General features: G+C 28.2%; 1 protein-coding gene across 1 annotated transcript; it reads right to left on the bottom strand.

Moving 5' to 3' along the window:
• Positions 1 to 1,324: 1,324 nt before the first annotated feature.
• Positions 1,325 to 17,272, bottom strand: LOC139426148 (uncharacterized). Its single transcript, XM_071183915.1, has 10 exons — positions 17,149 to 17,272; positions 11,452 to 11,497; positions 10,437 to 10,535; positions 9,257 to 9,364; positions 8,385 to 8,477; positions 4,977 to 5,117; positions 4,739 to 4,846; positions 3,122 to 3,229; positions 1,880 to 1,987; positions 1,325 to 1,646 (listed from the first exon to the last, which is right to left on the bottom strand). The coding sequence occupies exons 1-10, from the start codon at positions 17,270 to 17,272 to the stop codon at positions 1,508 to 1,510; spliced, it is 1,074 nt and encodes a 357-aa protein (XP_071040016.1). The 3' UTR covers positions 1,325 to 1,507.
• Positions 17,273 to 25,601: the final 8,329 nt, after the last annotated feature.

Genomic DNA, 25,601 nt, shown 5'->3' with positions numbered 1-25,601 from the left:
CCTGTGTACTTATGTCTTAAAATTAGAAAGACGTCCCACTCCGTTTAAAATAGCCATAAATACGAAGAAATAAATACTACAGTTTTTTTTAAGTAGTATTTGTTTAGTTTTAAACATGCTTCGTTAAGAGTTACATGGTTAAAATTATAGAGGACACTTTGCGAATTTTTTATAATTATTTGCAATGACGAATTTATTTGAAACTTGTTTCAGATTAAAAAGTTAGTACAAAATTTTTCAAATATAGTCATAGTTTTCAAGAAATAAATACCCAAAATTTTTAAGAAGCATTTATTTAATCCAAACCAAACCTACTAAGAGCCTACTATCAGTGGGGTTGAATTCTCTTCTATACTGAGGAATAAGGGTGTAGCGCTCATTCTACAGACGAGACGTCATCCTATAGCATTACAGTAAGAAAACTTTCATTAACTCTAAAAGTAGAGTGTAGTGCTCATTTTTCTCCTACTATCGTATTTGACAACTAATGAAAAAAAATCTGATTTGACGATCTTTATTTGAAAAGTTTCACGCAATTTTTCTAAACAGTTTTTGTGCTTTTTAGAAAAAACAGCTCAAAATGATTACCATTTCGAAGATTGAAGGATATTTTTATATTGAATTTCGTTCTGTTTTGATAATGTAAATAAAATCCCCTAGATTTAAATAATAAAATTATTATATGCCTTAAAAGTGTCCACAAATTAAATTTCCCACATTTCTTTTAAATTTTAATTTTAATTAAAAACTTCGACCAATGAGGGTATATCCAATCATAGCTTTACTTAGACAACCATCTTATAAAGACATGCAAATATAAAAAAAAACTTAAATAATAAATGTTATTTTAACTAATAATTTGTACTAAAATATTTTAAGTAATAAAATTGTATCAAATATTGTCCAATATTTTGAGCACTGTGCCTCTATCAGAATTATAAGGTATTTAAACTGTTTTTATTAACTATAACAAAATATTTGAAGATCAAGGGGGAAGAACGGCTTATAACCATTTTTTCACAAAAATGGCGATTAGATCAATTGAAAATTACTAAGTTTTTTTTCAAATAAATAATGATGTCAAATAAATAATAAGAGAGTTATTACGCAGAGAGGATGGACCGGTTTGAGGAAAAAATGGTTTATGTCCATCCACAAAATCCGTTTTTTTCCCTTCTTCTCAGAATCAACTTTCATGGATATGAACCGTTCTTGCAAATTGATCTTGATTTCAGTGCTGAGCTTTATTTCAATTGAGCTACTTAGTTGCTAATAAATTTATGATATGATTGAAGCATAAGAAATAGAAACAATGAACGCCGAAAACTGTCATTTTTATTTAAATACCAAAAAAGGCCTAAATTACATCATTTGAAACAGATAGAACAATATATGAAATTCATCCGCCTCGATAAATGACAGAAACGATGGCTTTGATGAGATTTCGTTGAAATAAATGTTTCTGAAGCTACGTAAATCAGCTTCAACCGTCACTTGTCACCTCTAACTATTCTTTGTTTTTCTTCACACAGGAACAGAATAACTTTCGGAAAAACCATCCGACACGCTTTTTTTTGTTCTTTTTAGTTTTTTTCTGTTTCCCTGCTTCACCAACCACATTTTTGGCTGCCTCATAACTATCACTCCTAAAAAAAAAACGAATCAATATGTTCTAAATTAAGATTTCTGTACAGCAAGGTTAGAAAACGTATATTTATAATATATTAGGATAAAAAGTAAGTTTTACTAACTACAAAAAACCTTACTACAAAAAACCAAAATAATAAAAATAAGCTATTAAAAGTTCCGATAAAATTATTGTACTATTTTAAAAACAAATGTTAAAAAAAACTTATTAACTCAAACAAAAATATAATACCTTTTTCCGCCCTCATTTCCACAACCCAGTTTATGGGCGAACTTTTCTGCCTCAATTTCTGGTTTCACAGAAGATGCAACTTCTACGTCCAGAATATCAACTCTGAAACTAAAAAAATCAATAGTAAGAACTTTGCCCATTTTCAATCGTTTCAGAGAAAAATCAAATTCATTCATGTAATTTAAAAGCTACTCTATATTTTAGTTTTTTCTTCTAATTTAGTATCACATTTCTGAAAACAAAGTTTTATGATTCTTCAGTATTAAAGATTGCCCTAGAAAAAAGATTTTGCATCCAAAATGACAGTAAGTAGGAACGTGTACGTTCGTAAATTTGGCATATTTGAACAATGATTAAAAGAGATGCAAAAAATAATTTCAGTTCTAAATTGGAATATGAAAACGTTTAAATCCATTTTGTATGTGCTAAATGCATTTTAGACGTCAAATTTTAAAATCTATTTCCTATTTTACCTGTTAAAACATTTAGAAATTTTTAATTTAATTACAATAATCATTTATTTACTTTGTTTAAACTAATATTTTAAATGGTATTTTTTGCTCAATTTCCCCTTTCATTACATAGATTACATCCAAANGTGCATAAAGCATTTCAATCGTTTCAGAGAAAAATCAAACTCATTCATGCAATTTAAAAGCTATTCTATATTTTAGTTTTTTCTTCTAATTTAGTATCACATTTCTGAAAACAAAGTTTTATGATTCTTCAGTATTAAAGATTGCCCTAGAAAAAAGATTTTGCTTCCAAAATGACAGTAAGTAGGAAGTGTACGTTCGTAAATTTGGCATATTTGAACAATGATTAAAAAAGATGCAAAAAATAATTTCAGTTCTAAATTGGAATATGAAGACGTTTAAATCCATTTTGTATGTGCTAAATGCATTTTAGACGTCAAATTTTAAAATCTATTTCCTATTTTACCTGTTAAAACCTTTAGAAATTTTTAATTTAATTACTATTATCATTTATTTACTTTGTTTAAACTAATATTTTAAATGGTATTTTTTGCTCAATTTCCCTTTTCATTACATAGATTACATGCAAAATTACAGGTTTCTTACAAATCAAATAACACCAATGTTGAAGACCAATGTTGAAGTAGATTAAAAAAGTAATTCAATGTTGAACCAAAATATTGGAATCATGCAAAATGTAATAGAGAAAACCTGCTCTCTCTCTCTTCATATATATATATAAATATGCAATTAAAAATGAAAATACCTTTTACACTCCGCCTTTGCAAAACCCCGATCAGGGGTGAAATTTTTTTCAAAAATTTCCAGCTTAACCGATGCTTCAACATCCTTTCCTAAAGAGCATATTCCAACTCTGAAAATGTAAAAAGCTGTTATGAACTTTCTTTGCAGTTTTTTCTAGATAATTGCTAACAGAAAAAAACAACAACTCCGTGATACATGTCATTTAAAAAATAAAAAATAATTTCAACCCCGATGATTGAGAATCAATTTATAACAATATCGAGCGTTAAATTAAATATTTTACTTCTGAAACGAAATATTTTGCCTCCTAAGGTCATGTCAGTGAAGCTCATTTATTTCATTTATTTAAATATTGCTCATCGAAAGTTTGAAGCTTTTTTTTTTAACTTAAATTTAAATATAAAAACTAGCAGAACCACTGTTAAATGCACATTCCACATAAGTTGTAAAAATCAACTTCGTGTTTTTATGCAGAAACAATTGAAGTTTCGTAGATAGCTTCTCAGCAATCTTTTCTAAATTTACATATAGCTTCTAAATTATCCTTTCCGTAACAGAATTACAAAATTAATTTCATAGATTACATATTTATAATGTCCTGTAATATCTCGGAAATTTTTTTTTAAATTTTAAATCAAAATATCAGTAATTTGAAGCATAACATGGAGTAAAATTAGCTGTAAATTCTCCATTTTTCAGAATGTAAAGTGCGTAAAAATTTTGAACTAAATTAAGGTACAAAACTTTACAAATTACTAACAAATGTTGCTTTTTTGGAGTTTTACGAATACAATTTTTTACCACATACCAATTTTTTACCATGCTTTTAAAAATTTCTTTCATTTTTGTCATTAAATCACGATATTTATTTTATAATCAAATAACAATTTTTTTAAGAATTATAATAAAAAGAACATAAGGTTTAAGTTAAAAAAAAATTTACATCAAATTTGTAAAATGAAAGCATGTTTAATCTTGATAATAAGAATAGAAGTCTTCTCCTGCATTATTCAAAGTAAAATTTTGTTGAAATGTAAGAAGTAATTTTTTCTTGATTAATTTATTTTCATTTCTTAACTATTCTAGAATTGCTTTATAAACTTAATGCATAGATTTGATAATAAATTGCTGTTATAAGCGATTATCAGAACAACAGTTTCTGCATTTATACGAATTTATGATATAAATTTTAACAACAATGCGCATGCATGTAAATAAACATTTAGGAACTCGCCTTTAAATAAATTTTTTTTAGATGTATGCATACAGATAAAACTAGATTTTTTTCCGAAAATTAAATTTCTTTTCATTCCAAGCAACCAAATTTATTATTCAAATTATTATTTTAACTGTATTTAACACAAAAATGAATTGTTATCTTTAGTGCAACATATAACATTGAAAAATAAGTATCTTTTTTATTTTAATAATAAACAGAGGCTACTCTTTATAAACAAAAATACTAAATATAATTAAAATACCAGCACTGCCTTCTTCAGAAATTATTGTTTTGTAGATATAACAATTTTAATGTAACAAAGAAACGAAAGAATATTTGTTATATGTAATTAAAATAATTTTTTTATCGAAAACTTTTATTTAAAATTTGCATAAATACCTTTCATTATCATCAACTTCACTCGCCAAATTGGGAGGAACATTTCTCTCCTCATAGGCATATTTGAAACAATCGAACATCTCATCATTCCAAGTATTTTCATCAATCCTAAAATAAAATAATAAAAAGTTTATTTTTTTCATTTGGTTAAATTTTAACACGCAAGTTCTTACACAAATTTCTCTTTTGTTTATGTTATTTAAATAAGAATATTAGATAGATAGATAGATAAATATACCTATAATTTCTAACAACATGCTCAGGGTCTCCGTTCGGAAACCATTTGCTAATTGTATTCCAAAATGAAAACGTGGGTTCAGATGGAATATTTGGCTCTTCAGTACTGCTAATCACACAGTTCGATATACCAAGCTCCCCACTAAAATGAAAACATGGTGTTATTATTCTTACTATTTTCTTTACACATTCTTCATACATGGTTTCACTTAAAGATTTAGGTGCAATTTATTTGAGGAAAAAGAGGGAGGAGAAGAAAGGAAGAAAAGAGATTATGATTTTTTTAAAAATATTCACAAATCAAAAGATTTTTTTAAAATAAGAAACTAAATAAATAAATATTTGAAAATTAAAATTAATAAAACATATAATCTCGTCATCAGCTCACACGATTATATTTTAAAAAAAATGGTGCTTTCCAATATTGTATTAATGTAACTAAAGCAAAATACATCAATATAATAGTGAGAGTATTATTATTATATAAAAACGCATTATTATTTTTCTTAAATTATATTATATTATATTACATATAAGTAAATAATCAGATTGAAGTGCGTTAGATTGATTCCAAGATTTTGAAAATTATTTATTCCAATAAAACAATTTATATAAGATTTATTTTAAACTTATTAACGTTTTCTTCCAGAAAAGTAACATATATGTCTTACCTTCCTTCTAAATTCAAATTTGAGTTTCGCAAAAATGTTTATTATTTTCTGAACTTTTTAAATTACTTTGTGATCTGGTATATAGACTTGTTAATATTTTTTAAAAATTTTAATCCAGTCGTTGCAATGCAGATTTTAATTGTCTACCTAACATCTAGTATTCGAAGCAACGTTCAATCCTTTAAGGATTTAAAGGTGCATAAAGCATTTAAAATACTGAAATGTTTTTATTGTGATATGAAGCTGGATTTGTTTTCTTAACTGAGGAGTTAAACTTATTTATAAACAGTTTCTTTCAATTAAAGAAAGTGTATCAAACATAAAAAATGTAGTAAAAAAATAATTAAAAAGAATATAGAATTAAAATGAATTTTTTGCTTATTACTTCAAATTATGTTAGGATTTGTAGTAACACTTCAACCTAGACAAAGTCATGATTTATTAAAATTATTGTTGGATGGCAAAAAAGGAAGTAATAGCAATCGAGCTGCTAAAACGAGACATTTTCCATGAGAATCGATGATTTTTTAAAAAACAAATTTGGTCAATGCTAAATTAGGAGAAAGATACGGTAGAGTGATGGTTGCTTCTAGTATAAGGCTTGGTCTAGTACAAAATACTTCAATAAAGTTAAAACATAAATTGTTAATAAATATTTTCTTAAATTAAATTTGCTTAATAAACTGTTAAATTAATCGGAAAAGAAAGTAGTCTGACAGCAAGTTAGGAAAAGATGATCATTCGACTACAAATCATATTTATAATATTTATTTTGGTATTAAAATAAATCTTAGTACTTTTGAGCCATAACATCTTTGTTGTTCTTTTTTGGTTCGGAATGTGTTTCTTCCAAATTTTTTTCCACAGAATCCTTCTGTACACTTTCCACACTAAAATTGTAGTGAAATATCGCTTTATTAATTTAAACAGATTTGCTAGACATGCATTTAAACGAAAAGAATTTTATTCCATTAAATTAATTAATAAAAATATTTTAAAACATTTGGTGAAAAAAACAATTAGATGAACGCTTAGAATTGAAGACTGCTCTAAAGAATTAAATTATATCCAAAAAGCTAGTTGCAAGTTAAAAACTGTAATTTTTCTTAAAGTCAAAACTGAAATTGAAAATGAAAATATTTAAATTAGACCTAATTGAAAATATTATTTTTTTCACTAATTTATTATAGGATCGAATTTGGTTTATAGTTTAATTAAACTCAACATTTAATTTATCTAACATAACTTTTGCAGTTCTGAAATCACTTACTTTTTAAATAAAATATATGCGAAAAAAAACTATTAAAAAGATTTTTTTAACTAATTTCAATAATGTAATTATTATAACTCGTAGCTAAGGTGAAAATAGTCTTTTTAATTAATTATTATTACGCTTGCGAGGTTCAGCGCAAAAAAAAAATACAGTTTATCTTTTTTCCTTATTTCAGTTAATGTTATTCTTTATTTTGCCAAATATTGTATTTTCATTAGGTGAATAGGTTTCTTAATTGATATATGAACTTATAATACCCATATAATAGAAAAAAACTATTTAATACCTTGCATATTTTCAATAAGTTTCAAATATTGGAAACTTCAAATTTTCTGGAAAACTCATGAGTTAATCAGTGCGTAATTTCTTTTGATCGAACATTAATTTAATTAAAAAAAAAGAAGTAGAAAACTAAAAAAACAACAAATTTCTGAATTGTAAACAATCAGTAGGCATTTGTTTTTAATTCTTATTTTATAAAGAATACAATGAAGTACACGAAGAAAAAAATTCTGGTAAAATATCTGAATTGTATATAACAGTGAAATTTCTGGTAAAATACCCCCACAATTCTAGTTAATAAAACTGAAATTTAAACTGTAATTAAATCCTTCATTTGAAACTTTTTCCTCTCATATTGCAAAGGTTTACCGAAAATTCCGGTTTTTAAAACTGGTTCTTATTGCAACCCATTTAATAAAAACTACAAAACTGAAATGTAAATTTAAACCGATTAAATGCTTATATCATGTTCTAAGGTATCATAGTGCAATTGCCAACTTTTACGACATTTACCAAATTTTATCACACATTATAAAACTACATTTTATTTTTAATTTCGCAAATCTATTATTAAAGCGCTTCGCTAAAAATTACCGAGATTTTTAATGTTCTCCTATAACCAGACAGACTGTAAATTTTACTGTATTCTGGTTATTTTGACCATAATTCTTCTACTAGGTGTATATAATTAAAAAGTTATCCTTTATTTATGATTTGCTTAATTTTCCTATCTTCAGAAGCATCAAAATATTACTTGTTTGAATATTGATTTGATCAAGTGCAAAAAACATTATTTTTTTAAAAAAGTTTTTGGAAAATCTCCTCAATATTTCTCACGTTCTTCCTTTTCTGTGAAACTCATTTGAACTCTTCAACTTCCTTTACAAGAAGTTAAACTGTAAAAAGTATTCCTATTCCTTTCTTCAAATTTAGTTCTTGGTTATAAATTTATGGAAAAGTGATAAAGGAAGGTCTAATTAGAAAATGGACACTTAAGGGAAAAAACAGGGGTCACATTAAGATTCAACTTTACATTTTACGTAAGAAGCACGAGGAATAGTGTCAGTGCTTAAAATTTATTTTTTCCTTTTTTGAGATGCAGAGTAATTAAAGAATAGTTAGTATGAAAAAAAGTCTAACTAAAATTTAGAACAAAAACTATTTTTAAGAGTTTTATTCATACCTTTCAAATTTTACATCATTGTCACCAGACTTTTCAGAAACACATTCTTCTGTATAGAACAATTGTCTAGAACCATCGTCCCACATGAAAACTCTAGAACAATAATAAAGTGTTTTTCATGGTGAAATTTAAAGTGTTTATCAGAGTATATTTTTTTAAAATTTTCTTTCATTTATGTCATTACATTGAGAGATTTATTTAATAAGCAAAAGGATATATTTTTTTTTAGTTTTTAATTTAAAAATTACATTACTTGTTTCAAGTAAGAATGTTTAATAAATTCAGTAATGAAAACGTGCTTAATAAAACTCTAAAATAATAAGGCATTTTTTTAAAATTATTTTAAAATTTGGTTTATACTGAAATGTAAAAAAAAATTATTTACATAGATTAAATCTTTTCCAAATCCTAAAATCTTTAGATTCATTTTTTAAAATTAATTAATGAATAGAATTTTAATAGCATGTAGTTTTACGTTCTTATAAAAACAACATATACTGTAAAGCAAAAGAGATAAATGCTGAAAATATTAAATTGTTGAACAGTCAAGTACCTGAAAAGTACAAAATAAATTTCTATTTTTCATTGCAAGCAACCAGTATTTATTTATTTTATTCTTTTTGAATTTTTTTTCTTAACTAGTAGTTTTTAAGCATAAGTTTGAGTTTAAATTTAAACATAAAATACATGTCTCAAATCATTTTGTCTATAAAAGGCTCAAACCGTTAAACGATAGATTGATTTATTTGGAAGTTGTAAGCACTTATGAATTTTTTAAACTCTACAATTTGTATTTTTAAAAAAAATCTATGATAAAGATATGCTTTCATTTTTAAATAAAAAAAAATAGTTTTTAAAATTTTTATAGATACCTGTTGTTTTCAACTACTTCTTCTCCCAACATAGGATGGAGACTTTTTTCCTCACATTTGTATTCATAACACTCAAGCATCGAATCATCCAACACTCTTTTATCCCGTCTATAACAATAATACATGTGTGACGTTAATTAAATTCTAGGTTTTATAAGACCTTATAACAGGAAAATAGTTTTTAAAAAATGAATAAAGCGCTCATGGGACATTTTCGTAAAATTTACACTTTTGATGCCTTATGATTCTAAATAATTTTTATTATTGAAATAAAATTCCGAATAGTGCTTTAAAGTATTCCAATTAATTAACTATATGTTTTTAGTAAATGTCGATATAAATCGAAATTAATATTTTGAAAAAAAAATTCCTACCTTTTTAATACCTCAGCTACATTACTAAATCCCAGCTTTCTTGACTTCCTACTTTACTTTAATTAAATCAATTACCAATTGTGAAGTATTTTAACTAATCTAGTTGAGAAAATTGTGTTATACGTAATATACAATAAAGCTTATCAAGCATACAGGTGAGATTTCGTGCCACAGGTGATGATTTCGAGCAATAGGTGATGATTTCGTAATACAAGTTAATAACGCAATGCTGCACAGGGCTCGCATTGTGGACGATTATCTTCAGGATTAAACAATTCAGTACGTAGAGGGGCCTGTTAAATCACCGGATTTGAAACCCATAGAGTATGTATGAAATGCTTTAGAAAGACATTTAACTGTTCCTAATCTTCCTTATCAGACCTTTACCACGATTGCAACTTTGCAAGAACAATGGCTGGCACTTCCTACAGAACTAGTAGGCCGCTTAATTGAAAGCATCACACATCGCTGTATGTCCCGTATACCTGCTAGAGGTGATCACACTCCATACTGAAGGTCCTTTTTCAAGCCACACCTGATTTACTCATCTTTTATACGCATGCTAAAATATGTATCACCATAATTGTCTGGTTATTACATTTCATGTTGTATTATACATTATTATCAGCACTATTTTGCGGACGTTTTTTCTTAATTATATGGATAACGTTTTAAGTTATGGCCATCTTCCCCATTTTTCCTTAACTTATAGTAACCAGTTTATGAGGATAGAATTGAATATGAGGACAGAGTTGTTTGCAATGATATTTTAAATATTTGATTTGATTTAAATAAAATTACTATACCTCCAACCAATTATTTTCCAGATGGAAAATCCAGATCCAGATAGAAATTCTGGCCCAGCACGTCCACCAATCACATCATCTTGAAGACCTAAGTCTTCCCTAAAATTATAGTAATGTATTTCAAGTTTTTTTTAAACATTCCATTAATTTTTTATTTTTTTACTGTAATTAAAAGCTATTTTCTAACTATAACTCTTAATCAATAAAATTAACCAGGCATATTCAATAAATGTTAACAAAAATCTTAGCGTAATTATTAGTTAATAACAAATTCAGTCATAATTCGAGTGTTTTATGTAGTCATAAAATAATCAAAACTATAATGAATGTGGAATTTTCCTTTTTTAATTTGTCAAGAAATTCAGCTTTCTGAACGCAACCGAAAAGCCAGTTCAGACCTTTCAGTGCCAATAGCTACACAAGGAATGATCGGTAATTTGATTAGTGATCATTCTCTTTAGTAATATGAAACGCAATAATTTTAGCTTAGGTGGTAAAAACAATTATTAAATTTCATAATGAGATGCAGAGATCCAGTAGAAAATTGAGCACCATAGCTAGCTGGAAAGTGGTTCCNTAAAGACGTAGTAGCTATAGTATTTTTTAAAAAGTAGCTATAGTACATCTATGAGTTGTTGTAAAACGTGTGGAACATAGATATTTCAAATAGTTTTTAATACTATAACTGAATGAAACAGAAATGAGATGGTAAACGAATGAAATGAATAAATGAAACATAATAAATTAATGAATGAAACAGAAATGATGGTTCAGCATTTTAAACCAAGTGAGTAATTTTCATAATCAAGCACTCAATTTGCGAACAGTATGAAAATTTTTTTAGTGCTAACTGCTTATATTAATCAACCGTAATACTATTATTGCTTTACAATTTTCCAACTTATATAGTTCCTCTACAATGCAGCAATATATTTTTATTTTCGATTTGTCCATTAAAGAAAAGTTTTAATTATGATGAAATTTTAACACAGCGAATTTCAATAAAAGTACTTACTCAATATTATCCAATTCATCACCAGCTGCATTAGTTTCCTCTGAAGCTAAAAATAAAATTAGAAATGTACTTTTTATAGAAATTTTTTTTGTTTGAAAAGAAATTTAATTCTACATGCAAAATAATTTGGCTAAGAAAAGTTTAAAACTCCACATTTTGGAAACTAACATTATGGGAATAGTCATGCAATTGGTACTGCAAAGCAAGTTGGGACTTATTGCTCAAACCAGTCGAGAACAGAACTTCTATCCAACTCAATGACTTATAAATATTGCCATCGTGCTGTTGTTTAGACAAGAAAGATATTTTTAAGATTAAATTTAAGCAACATAGAGTTTTTGTGCATGACATTATTATATTTAATATTTGAAAATTGTGTGAAACATATGTTAGATTAAGCTTGCTTTCGAACAATAATAATCATTTGACAACATCAAAGTCGCAGAAAAATAAAAATTTTTGAAGTTAGTCCTGCTAATTGATTCTGCGAGTTCTGCTACCCGGATCATGTTCTAATCATATTTGAAAATAATATATTTAAAGTTACACGAATTTAAAAAGTGCGTGGTTTATACATACATGTTATCTGAGGAAACTTTTGCAACTTTTGGAGCCAGTAATTTAATACCGCTCGGTTATATAGAAAACTCATAATTAAATATGAAAATCGCAGTGAATTCAAGCACATTCACCAAGTAATATTCAAAAGAGAATGAGTAAAATTTATTTTCTGCCTCTCTGTTGCTGTTCTTAACAATTGATGTATTGCTACCAACAATGATTTAAGCTATTTAAACAATGACTCTCAATTATTTTTCATGGTTTCTATTAATTCTAAGAATCAAAGTATTGTTGTAAATCTTCAAAAATTTATTGTTATTTTAAAACTTTTATTTTCAAATTACGTATAGAACAGACACATTGTTGGTATACTGAAGTTTAAATTATCCTCTTTACACAGAAAGCGTTTCTTACTAACTAATTAGACATTTTTACTAAGAGTTCTCAAGCAACTAATTAACAGCACTGAATAGTTTTTGTTTCATTTTATGCCTCGAATTGTGTTCAATTAAATTTAGTAACACAGCTACGAAATTTTTTTGAGATAAGACATTTTAATAAAGTCTCATAAATACCTACATCACTAAAAATTTAAACTTTTGTAAATCAGCTCTATTTATTTCAGCGTAAAAAAAAAGTAAATTCATTTATTAACTATTTATTAGTTACTTAATAATGACACATTTTCTGATTAACTATTTATTTAGAGTCCGTCTGAAATATTTAGCTGTATACAAGAATTTTCACAAAATTATACACGCATTTACAAATTCGTAACAATATGAAGTGGTGGTCAAAATCATTGTAGCTATGATGATTAAACTAATTATTGGTTAATTAAAATCCAAAGGGTCTTTTCAAGTGCTTAATATGCATATTCATTCATAACATGATGACTCCTATTATTAAAAAGGTTGCATTAAAGTAGCTTGAAATGGCGATTAAAAAGCAATTAAAAGCAATTTATTTTTCCACCATAACAGTATTGTTTTTTTGTTTTTTTTTTAAATTTAACTGACAATATGTTTTGTTATGAAACTACGCTTTAAAGTGAAACTCAGTTTTACTAATCTGCCAAAATTTACACAGAAAATTTCAAGGGAAAAATAACAGTAACATTCCAGTTGTGTAGAATAGTCCCATGTCCACACTCACCCCCACTCAATTAAAATGATAAAAAATGGTAAGCTCTCGCCCCTTCATTGGAAAAGTAAGCGAGAAAGTTAAATTTCCTCTCCTTTTTCTTGATTGATTAAAAGAAGAAAACAAAGATTTATTTTATTTTATACATTATTTTTTTTTATGTTCCTTGGCAAAGAAGTTAAAATGTAAATGTTGCTTGAATATAAATAGGAAAAGATATATTTACCAACTTCAAATTTTTACTTTGAAACAAATAAAGTAATTTTTTTTATCTATTTATCAAGATTGATACTACGATATTTACTCAAGTATCTCTACTCCTATTTCTTGTAAATTTATTTTGGTAATAAAATCGTTTTCTCGTGTATTGGGTTGTTTGGAATGTAATTTCGTTTTTTTCTTTCACGATAATGATAGTCCCGATTTTCTTTCAGTGGAGAAATATTTTATTGAATCCTATACTGTACATTCTTGTCAAATACATTTTGCCATCTTTCTGGCAAAGGCATAATTCAACGCTCATTAAATATTTCTTCTTTGCAGACAAAGAATTGATCAATGATATTTGACCTCCTCATTTGAAGTAAGGGTTTTACCGTCTAAAACATTTTGCAGAGATCAAAACATAGTTGTATACAAGTTGTATATTTTTCTCCAGTGATGATACACTTCAAAAGTGACTCATTTTCTTGACGTTTAAAAATCGAATCACAGGTGTCAACGCGAAGACACAAATGTCTTTCCGTTAAGAACATTGAGGAACCCATATGTCGAGCTTTGAGATCAAACCAAATCACAGACGTCAACGTGAAGACACAAATTTCTTTCCGTTATTAACATTGAGGAACCCATGTGTCGAGCGTTGAGATCAAACCAAATTAAAGACGTCAGTGCGATGGCACAAATTTCTTTCCATTAAGAACATTGAGGAACCCATGTGTCGAGCTTTGAGATCAAACCAAATTAAAGACGTCAGTGCGATGGCACAAATTTCTTTCCATTAAGAACATTGGAGAACCCATATGTCGAGCTTTGAGATCAAACCAAATCACAGACGTCAACGTGAAGACACAAATTTCTTTCCGTTAAGAACATTGAGGAACCCATATGTCGAGCTTTGAGATCAAACCAAATCACAGACGTCAGCGTGAAAACACAAATTTCTTTCCGTTCTGAACATTGAGGAACCCATATGTCGAACGTTGAGATCAAACCAAATTAAAGACGTCAGTGCGATGGCACAAATTTCTTTCCGTTCTGAACATTGAGGAACCCATATGTCGAGCTTTGAGATCAAACCAAGTCACAGACGTCAACGTGAAGACACAAATTTCTTTCCGTTAAGAACATTGAGGAACCCATATGTCGAGCTTTAAGATCAAACCAAATTAAAGACGTCAGTGCGAAGCCACAAATTTCTTTCCGTTAAGAGCATTTAGAAACCCACATGTCGAGCGTTGAGATCAATCCAAATTAAAGATGTCAGTGCGATGCCACAAATTTCTTTTCGTTAAGAACATTGGGGAACTCATATGTCGAGCTTTGAGATTAAACCTAGGCATTTTAAAGGATCATGAGCTGTCAAATTCGATAAATTTAATCTCTCAGCAATCTTCGTCGGTTTGCATCAATAAATGTTTATATTGTATCTTCACCAGCTTCAATTGACCTTCCAGAATGGGTACAATTATTTCAACATCAAAATTGTCGAATCGAAATCTTGCAAACATGTTTTGGCACTGGCGTACTGTCAATACATTTTCTCCATACACATGGCAAAATTTCTTTCTTTGCTTGAACAGCATTTTTACCTTATCAATAGTAAGAAAAGTAAATATGCGAAAATATAGCTTTTCACTTTCCATACTTGAAAGGATGCCAACCAAAATTACTGCGTAGATTCAACCGAATTTTTTCACAAGCANGTGCGATGCCACAAATTTCTTTCCGTTAAGAACATTGGGGAACCCATATGTCGAGCTGTGAGATCAAACCAAATCACAGACGTCAACGTGAAGACACAAATTTCTTTCCGTTATGAACATTGGGGAACCCACATGTCGAGCGTTGAGATCAAACCAAATTAAAGATGTCAGTGCAATGCCACAAATTTCTTTCCGTTAAGAACATTGGGGAACCCATATGTCGAGCTGTGAGATTAAACTTAGGCATTTTAAAGGATCATGAGTGGTCAAATTCGATAAATTTAATCTCTCAGCAATATTCGTCAGTTTGCATCAATAAATGTTTATATTGTATCTTCACCAGCTTCAATTGACCTTCCAGAATGGGTACATTTATTTCAACATCAAAATTGTCGATTCGAAATCTTGTAAACATGTTTTGGCACTGGCGTATTGTCAATACATTTTCTCCATACACATGGCATAATTTTTTTCTTGCTTGAACAGCATTTTTACCTTATCAATAGTAAAAAAAGTAAATATGCGAAAATATAGCTTTTCACTTTCCATACTTGAAAGGATGCCAACCAAAATTACTGCGTAGATTCAATCGAATTTTTTCACAAGCAACCCTTGCTATATCAGCTGCCGAAAATCTGGTGACATAATACATTATTTTAAAAAAAATTACTACAGTTTTTATGAATTTGAAGAAGATACTTTACAATATGCTTTACCAACAGTGAGTTTGTGATCACACTCTTCAAGAAATGTCACTTTTAACCTGTTAAGTGTGCTTAACGTGCTTATACGTCGGACTAAATCTCTATTGTGGTACGTAAAATACAATAAGAATATTATTTGGTGGCACATTTTTTTATTACCAACAGAACTGCTAAATATTCTATATTGCACGTCAGTGAGCTTTCGCTGCTCGAAACAAACTATTTTTAATTATAAACTAATCATCACTATTTTCTTTATTTTTGGATAATGCAGTTTTAATATAGATGTTATGTTAACCGTATTTGGTGCAGAGTAGCCGGTCTGGCAAAACGAATTCAACAGATGTTACAAATCACAAGATGTGCAAATGTTAAACTAATTGTAATTTATGTGTTTAATCGTAATTTATGTGTTACGATATGTTTCATTATGTGTTTAAACAACAAAGAGCTAAATAACTAAGAATGGTCTAAGGTTGCACTTGCTAATGTCTTGCCTGACTAAACGTTTTAGTCTAAATTTGCTGTTCCGGAAATGTTGATTGTGCGTTTTTCGAAAAAGTTATAATTGGACCCATTGCTTGGTTTCAATTACGCGTCCTGAGGCCCCAATAATTGCTGAATTATGAACTGTTCATGATTATTTACTTCATCTGGTTTAAAAATATATTTTAATGCATACGTTATAACTGTTAAAGAAAACTTGGGTAGTAAATTCTTCGCCAAATTTGTAACAGGACCTTTTGCATTACATTCGTCGCGTCGTTGCTTGATTTTAATTCTGCTCCCTGTGGAAGATTTCTGAAATTTAAGTCCGCACTAAACTTCTTAAAATGTCGTTATCTTGTTTCTTTATACGAAAAAAAAACTTTTTTAATTGGAGAAAAATAAACTGCTCTGAGTTTTTCTTTTTGACACATTGAGACATTTAAAAAATGTAAATTTTGGAAACGTAATTTGAAAATTAATTAAATCTTTATTTTTCTGGGCATTTTTTTCAAAAATTTATGCTTGAATATTTGAAACTTTTATTACATAGGTAGATCAAAATTATAAAAACCCTTTTATACAGGTAAACAGTCTAAGTTTTAGCGGCAAATGTATTGGATAAGATTTTACATGGCAAAGCTGTTGGTACATTCTGAAATATCATGCTTGAAGCTTTCAGAAACAGTGTTCTTTTTACCCATGCAGAATTTGGAGTGACTGAAATAAGGAGAGGAAGTTAATAAATTCTTTTTAGCTTCAATGCCAGCAATTTTGAAATCTTTATGTAAGTTTGTAACATTTATGTAAGAATCTTCTTCTTCTTTGTTAGCGCAGCAGCCCTTTGCTGGCCTTCGCTGCCTCAGCAGCTGACAAACAACAGCACCTCCTATTCATCGCAACACCCTTCCAATTTTTAATCTTTAGGGCTTTCAGGTCTTTTTCGATGTCGTTGAGCCTCTGGGGCGTGACATCTCGGGGCGGTATTTTCACAATTCTCATGGTGCTATTTTCAGGGCTTCTCCATAGATGGCCTAGCCATCTCTGCCTTTATATAAGAATACTTTTTTAATTGTAGTTTTATTGAAAAGGAAAGAAAATTTCAACGTTCGTTTTGGAATATGCAAATTTTGCACGGGTGAAAAATACACCATTTTTAAAAATTCCAAGCATGATCTCTCAAATTGTGTTTCTTGCTTGTTATTTTTTTGTTATGCACAGGTTTGCCATGTAAAATATTTCAAAACATTTGCTATTAAAAGAAAGATTGTTTACTTATAATTAGTATCAGATTTAATTTTGTTCAAACCCTGTACTTGTCTTTTAGTTAAAAATTTATGATGTGACATGTGTCGTAACTTTTTCCAGCCTGAAACTGAAATGAAAGTTTGATACCGATTTCTGTTTTCGAATCGGAAATGAGGCTTGTTATTGTTTTACTACCATAATGTGTCTTCATAGTTGTTAACTTGGATAAATATTTGCTGTCGTTTGGGGCCGCGCCTTTTATTTGAGGAATACGTGGATTAATGAATTCCGGCGAAAAGTATTGACGCGATAGAATAAGTGTTTAGAAGTTTATTATTGTTCAGACAAAATGTTAATAAGAAAAAGAATTTATTGCTTAGTTACTACATATTCTAATTTTTTTTTCGACCATCCATCCTAATGTTTGAAATTATACTGATATGCCCAATTTTAGGAAAAGAATTCGTAGTACTTTAAATTTATCGGATATTTATTCCAGTAGATACCACTTTAAAAAAAAAAAATATTTTACGAATTTCGACTTTCAACAATATAACAAAATTTTGTAGAAAGAGAGATACAAGCGTCACCTGGTGCCCAGTTTCAGAATCAGGTTTAAATAGCAATGAAATACATTTTAGTTTATATGAATATCTTTCATTTCTCTCAGACCAATTCCAATAAAGAAATTATTAAAAAGGGCAATAATAATTTCAGATTTAAATTTAGATTGCTATGTAATGAAATGCATTTCAGTTAATAGGAATATCTTTTGTTTCTCTCAGATTAGTTTTAATAAAGAAATTACTAAAAAATATAATATTTCAATATTTTTTGATTTTAATTTAGATTGTCTCATATTTTAGTTACTATGAATATATTTTATTTCTTTCAAATTAATTCAAATAAAGAAACTACTAAAAAGAATAGTGTTTTAATAGATCCAGATTGCTTTGTTTCGAAATAAGTTTTAACTAATACGAATATATTTTGTTTCTCCCAGATAAATTCAAATAAAGAAATAACTCAGTTAACGCTTTTAATCTTTTTAAAAATTTCCTGTTCTAAGAATGTTAAATAAAGATGTGTCGAAGCATGCATTGTTGGCAGCACATAAAATGTTTGAAATTAACCTGCCACATTTATTTAAGATAAAGTGATAGCTAAAACGTAAAAATTCTATTCTAATCAGAAAATTGCTGACATACTTTTATGCTTTCTTTTTGCCTGTCATATCATTTCAGTTTTTATAAATTTAATCAATATAACCAATTATTTCACATTAGTTTTTTAAAATTATTTAATAAAAAATGTACGAATAAAAATAACTTTCAATTGCTTTTATTTTGTTTATATTTCTTTTTCTAAATAAGAATGACTAGATAAATTGCGATAGAGAAAGAATAAAATTTCTTTTTCTCTTTTGACTAACAAACGGCGAACTCAAAACAGCCCCACTAGTAAATTGTCTCTATTACATTAGAATACCAAAATAATGGAGCTGTAACAAAATAACAAATGCATATAATTAACAAACCAACTGTAACATTCTTACAGTTTTAAAAATTGTTTTCTTTTATTACAGACATTCCGCCATTAGTTAAGATAATTTTGGCTTGTAGAAAAAAAAATTATGCATGTTAAACTTCTAAAAGAATTTATGATACGACTCGGAGCAATTGGGAAAAATTTTAATCACATTGTTTCTTTTTATTTTACATCTCTTATTTTACTAATATTGGAAAACTGCCAACCGTGTTGAGAGCTTTCGTTATGAATTTTTTTTCTCCTGTTTATTTGGGATATCGTAATAATCTTTTCGCAAACGAGAACGTTATTTTAATCGAGTTTTAAAACACAAATGGCTTTTTTAAGATCCATTTTTTTTCTTTTCGTAAGCTTTAATTTGAAAATAACCAAGATAATTTTGCAGTGGGGATAATTTTCTAAAGCATAGAATGGCCATGGTAATTTTCGTAAATATTCGTCTGCCATATCACATAAAATGTAAATTAACGGCAGACGATTTTTTCTCCTTAAAAAGCTAACGTAATTATTTTATTCTAAATTTAAAAATATTTACTGTTTTGAAATCGCACCAAATGGAACTCTGATNGGGGATAATTTTCTAAAACATAGAATGGCAATGGTAATTTTCGTAAATATTCGTCTGCCATATCACATAAAATGTAAATTAACGGCAGACGATATTTTCTCCTTAAAAAGCTAACGTAATTATTTTATTCTAAGTTTAAAAATATTTATTGTTTTGAAATCGCACCAAATGGAACTCTGATGAAATTTACTTTCATATCAAGTATTTGAAAATTTAAAATGATTCCTAAACTAATGAGTTGTCATCGAGATAGAGAGTGTTCTGTAAAAGGATTAAATATTTATTTTGCATTCTTGTTTCTTAACAGACAAAATAAATTAATTTCTTCCTAAGCTAATTTGACGACATTTTGGAATTCAGAATATCAAGACAAGAATCGTTTTTCACTTTGTTGGTAAAATTTCTTTTAATTTGTTGGAAGGATTTCATTAAAAAGTAATTAAGATCCGATCAATTTCGTTGAAGTGTAAATTTTCTAAACTTCCTAGTAATTTTATTAATTAAGAAAATATTTACAACTTACATTTTTTTCCTTTTCTCAACTATGTTCCAACAGCTTTCCGTGAGAAATAAAAATATCAGCGAAATTTCAAACTAACTTCTAAACCAAATAGTTGTTGTCAGGATTCCGGCAAAGTTTGAAAAATGTTTATAGTGGTAGATAAAGCCTGGTAAGGCTTAAGAGAATATTCTTTTAATTTACCTCTTTAGCGTTTAAATATTCCGATTATATTCAAATATAAAGAATTTAAAAAAAAAACATGTAATGAATAATATGATAGTCTTAAATACATTGAATTATCGATGTTTGTTTAACCCATTCCTTGCCAAGAATGCAGAAATCTTAATTATTTTGCATTGATCTGAAAAATAATTTTAGGAAAAAAGTGGTGAAATCATGTGCCTAAATTAAATGGATAAATGGCGGCGTTAGCTACCAATTTGGTTTGAAAAATGAAAAGATATCATTTTAGATTATATAAAAAATATTTATCTAATTAATATAAATAAGGTGAACTCCAATTTTTTATTTATTCGAAATAATTGTTTAAAATTACGCAATCAAGTTACCAATCTTTATTGTTTTAAAAAAAATGGAAGACATTCCGAAAATGGGGGGATAAGGGGGGATTAAGGAATACGAGAAGGTTTTGTTAGTGTTACAGTTACTTTACAGAACAATTATTTTAAATATAATGTTTGAAGTGTTGATGAAAAAATCTGGAGTGAATAAAATTGAACCTAAAAATAGCTTTGCATTACGTAGAAAATAGTGAAACGGTGCTCCCACGAGTTTTAAATTATTTCCGTAGAAGCGAAAAAGAGAAAGAGCTAATTTTATCAATCGTGACTACTATTATCTTTTATTCTGCAAAGGAAATGATTTTAAAATTTGGTGCAAGAAGACGTCTTAACGTTAAAGAAGTGCCTTAGGGAAAGAAATTACTTCGAGAACCTATGGGAATCCACTAAAACATATCTGCAATTTGTGTATTATACATTAACTTTTAAGATTTATGGGAACCCTCTGAAATATAACTGTAATTTGTACGCTTTACATTTTTTTCCGATTTATGGGAGCCCTCTGAAACATATTCGCAATTTGTATAATCTATATCCTCCTTTTCAGATGTATGGGAGCCTTCTGAAACATATCGCAATATGTATATTCTGCATTATTTTTAGATTTATGGCATATCCGCAACTATATTCTGCTTTCAGATTTATGGGAGCCCTTTGAAACTTATCCGCAATTTTTCTATTCTACAATCTCTTTTCAGACTTATGTTAGCCTTCTGAAACATATCCGCAGTTTGTGCATTCTACAATCTCTTTTCAGATTTGTGGGAGCACTCGGAAACGTATCCGCATTTTGTACATTTTACATTTTCGTTTCAGATTTATGGGAACCCTTCGAAACAATTTAGCAATTTGTACATTCTATATTTTCTTTCCAGAATTATGTGAACCTTCTAAAAATTATTCGCAGCTTGTGCATATTACAATCTCTTTTAAAATTATTGGGATCCTTCGGAAACGTATCAGCGATTTGTACATTCCGCGCTCATTTTTCAGATTTATGGGAGGCTTCTTTAACATATCCGCAAATTGTTTCTCCTTTCAGATTCAGTAAGGTGTGCCCATTACTTTAAGCGATAGAAGACACAACAATCAAAAGTTGCCAGAGTTTCCCTTTAGAGGTTTTCAATTAATTTATTTAAATTAGATGACACGGACATGTTTCATTTAGAGGAATACGAACTCTTTCAGACGCTAAACCACAGATTAAAATAAAAAATAAATAAATTGAATTGAAAGGTAGAAAATTAAATTTTTTTAAATCCTCTAATTTAATATAATTTTAAATTAAAATATCCAAAATTTGAGAGAAATCGATAAACGAGTTTTAGTGCCCTAACATTTAGAATCTTTATAAAAGGTCACAAAGATGCCTTGATTTGTGAAAATTGTTTCTAGTGGTGGCAATTTTTCTTTGTTTTTATGAATGATTCCTAATTAAGTTAATTGGATATCAAATTAATTTGCCCACCACTACTCAAGAATTAATTAAAAGTAAAAAATTCTAAATTTTAATTATCAAGCCTTTTAAAGTGTTATAGCAAATTCAATCTAATTTTGAAAGTTTTAGTTTTCAAAATGGTCTTCAGTATTTTAAATTTTTTTTATAGAAATTGGAGCTGTCTGAGAACGATTCAATTTTTTCAAAAGTAAATAATGGCTGCTCAAATGTTTGAGTATTATTATTATTTATTTTGAAGAAACAAGTTACATTATGCTGCGATAATGCGTTGATAAAAATAATTGAGCTATAAGCTTACTCAAAGAGCTCGTTGCGCTATTACAATGCGACGCAATGCAATACAATACAGTACAGTACAGAACAGCCTAAAGTGGGTTGGCAAAAAGGTTGGTAAAAGAGATGTATTATGGTTGAACTATTAATAAATTAACAAATCATATACAAGGTGTAACACACTTCATCATAAATTTTATTTTTATAGGATTCGAATGCAAATCTACGTACGTATTTTTAAAGAGGCAAGAAAACTTCACCCCTGTCCGCTGTGCTGTCAGATCCCATGATTCATCATTGTTTTCTTTCTTAAACGTCGATATTTCCTACAAAAACAAAGATTATTTTGTTTATAAAATATATATAATTATAGTTTTAAGAGACACCATTTTGTTCATTGTAACAAAATGAACTATTACCTGAAAATAATTTATTTTTAGGAATACAGATTATGTAATAGTCTAAGAATAATTCACTTATGTAATTACACATAAGTGATTACTTATGTGTAGTGTTTCTAATTAAAGAGAATTATATCATCATGCCAATTCAAATGGGAAAGAGATTTTATCTCTCTAAAATGAAACTTTTTACATTTTTTAAAATTTCGTTATAAAATTTAAGATATAATAACTGAAAACACCTAATCTCTCTCTCTCTCTCTCCTCCAGCTCTCTCCCTCCCCCCCTCTCTTTTTTATTACTATTACTATTGACATGGACTTAGACTCTAACTTATGAAAAAGATCTCGAGAGGGATAAATAAATATTTCATCAGCAATATAAAATTAGTAATTATTTAAAACAAGAAAAGGTGAGAAATATCACGGAAAAAGAACTTGACATTGAGCTTTCCAACAAATGGTAAAAGCTGGGGAGTAAAAAGGATCGTTTCATCACATCAAGTTTTAATTCCTAGGTTGCATTTCTATGAACTGTAGGGCTGCCCGCGGGCTATTTTTTGTAACAAGTTTCACAGTTAATAATAATGGTTAATTTTTTTCCATCGTACTTCTAGTTCATTTTTTACGCATTTCTGTAATTTTAAGCTTCTAATTTTTATATTTTTTTTGCTTATCAAAACAAAATATAACGTAAAGTTGAGCACCCAAACGTGGCAGCAGCTTTTGCAATTTTTTAATGTATGGTTAATAAATAGCATTCGTTTTAAATATAAACCTTCGCTTAATTTTTTATGGTGTAAGTTTTTAAACATTTATCAAAATAAAATTATGTTGAGTTAAACGAATATTTTTTGACTTCAGAAAAGCTAAAAACGATAAATAGTGCTTTCTCATAATTATTTCCTAAAATTAATTATATTTTCAGTTATTTGACTAATAAATAGTAGTTTCTATGAAAATGCCCCTTTTAAAAACATAAATTTTAATTAGTATCAAAGAAAATAATAAGTACAAGTAGCTGGAATAATAACCATGCAAATTTTCTAAACATCTGAGAAATAATGAGGCACATTTCCAAGATTCATTTAGAATGAAAATGAATAATCAATTTGAAAAATAAATTAAGAAATAATAAGGAGAATATCAAAATCAATAAGAATATTATTATTCCAATGTTCTCTTTGAACTAATTAAACTGTCCGACGGATTCTTTAGAAAAGAATGATTTTCATCTTAGACATAATAAATTTGCAAAGATTGTTAGAAACAAATTTAGCACGCGATTGCAGAAATTTCTATTTATTCAAGAGATGGAAAATGAACTATATTCAATTTAGGAATTAGAATAAAAGAAAAAGAGGAAACTTATTGTGGAAAGTTCGATTAAAGAAGTTTTATTTTTACTTTGGTATACCTCGTTGAAAATCGTTTATTGAATTTGCGTTCGGAATATGCATTGAACTCATTACAATTTCCTTCAATACTCTACTCAAAATATGAAATTAATGTGTTTTTCATTTCGTTTTTCTTGATTTATTAAAAAGTATTGTTTTGAAATAAAAAAGATACGTAAAAAATATGAAAATTGCAGGGGAATTTTGAATTTTTGAGAGTGATTTTTGCCAGTGCTTTTGCAGAAGTTCACTATTGCTTCTTATTCTCCATTTTATTTTATTTTATAACAGTAGTTAAGCAGCCGATTGTATCCAATTTTGAGTTTACCACTACCAATGTTTAACTCCGTAGTCTTGTAATTTTGAACTCAATTCAGAAGACAAGGCAAGTCCTGGATTAACTATTGGGAGAAAGTTTGCTTTCGTGGAAGACTTTTTGGTGGAACTGACCCCCATTTGCTTTACAAAAAAAGGAAAACTGCGGAAACTTCTCACGGTTAGTCTGATGGCAAGGGGGACCTAACTCCGGATTCGTCTACCACTGTGGATATTTTTAAGTCAGCACTGTGGTCGGTGAGAGCCGGGTGTGGAATTCGTGTCAACCTTAGATTTGAGCCCGGTTCACCTAAATGGGAGGCAAATGCTCTATCTCCTGATCCACCATGACTCTCTAATTCTCTAATGAGAATTGTTAATTTGACCGAATAAAATTTTTATAAAATTTTTCTTTTAAATATCAATAAGTTATTTTTCGCTTGATATTTATCCGCTTAAGTCTAGGCTTCATTAGCATAAAGAAAATCGCATTTACTGAAAAAAAAAACTTATAATTTAATTAAACAAAAAATAGTGTATTTTTGTTCCATTGTTATTAAGAAAATGAATAATTAAAAATTTATTTTTGACACTTTTGCTTCACGGCAATCAATTTTAGAAAAATATAAAATAATTTTTTTTCTACTTTTATTTCAAAATAAGTAAACTATCGGTGACTACCACTACCTATTAATAGTTAAATTATATACAATATTATTTATGTCAATTTTCGCTCTATAAATATTGTATATATTGTATTGTATTGTAATGTGTTGTATAATAAGTATAATTTATTATAATTTGCATTATAATGTATTGTATATAATGTATTGTATTGTATAATAAATATTGTATTGTATTGTACTCTTCCCCACAGTTTGTGTCAATAAAACAGATGAAGTGGCAGTAAGATGCATATTATCATCCAACTATTAATGAAGATACATAGTATGATATTTTCTCTTGACAGTAACGCGTTGTTTTTTGAAATAAGCTTTTCGTGAATTTTAGAAAACTAAAATAGTGCTAAGCATACGTCA

This window comes from Parasteatoda tepidariorum, chromosome 8 (assembly GCF_043381705.1).
Source record: "Parasteatoda tepidariorum isolate YZ-2023 chromosome 8, CAS_Ptep_4.0, whole genome shotgun sequence".
NCBI lineage: Eukaryota > Metazoa > Arthropoda > Arachnida > Araneae > Theridiidae > Parasteatoda > Parasteatoda tepidariorum.
Note: the sequence above shows the minus strand (reverse complement) of the source record. Positions and strands in the feature narration are given on the sequence as shown.

Bases quoted from the DNA above. Each gene is read 5' to 3' on its own strand.
- LOC139426148 (XM_071183915.1), bottom strand. From the start codon at position 17,272: ATGAGAATTGTGAAAATACCGCCCCGAGATGTCACGCCCCAGAGGCTC. The intron at 10,536-11,451 runs GTAAGTACTTTT...CTATAATTTTAG, and splicing joins GATGAATTGGATAATATTGA to GGAAGACTTAGGTCTTCAAG. The intron at 8,478-9,256 runs GTATCTATAAAA...TTATTGTTCTAG, and splicing joins GAAGTAGTTGAAAACAACAG to AGTTTTCATGTGGGACGATG.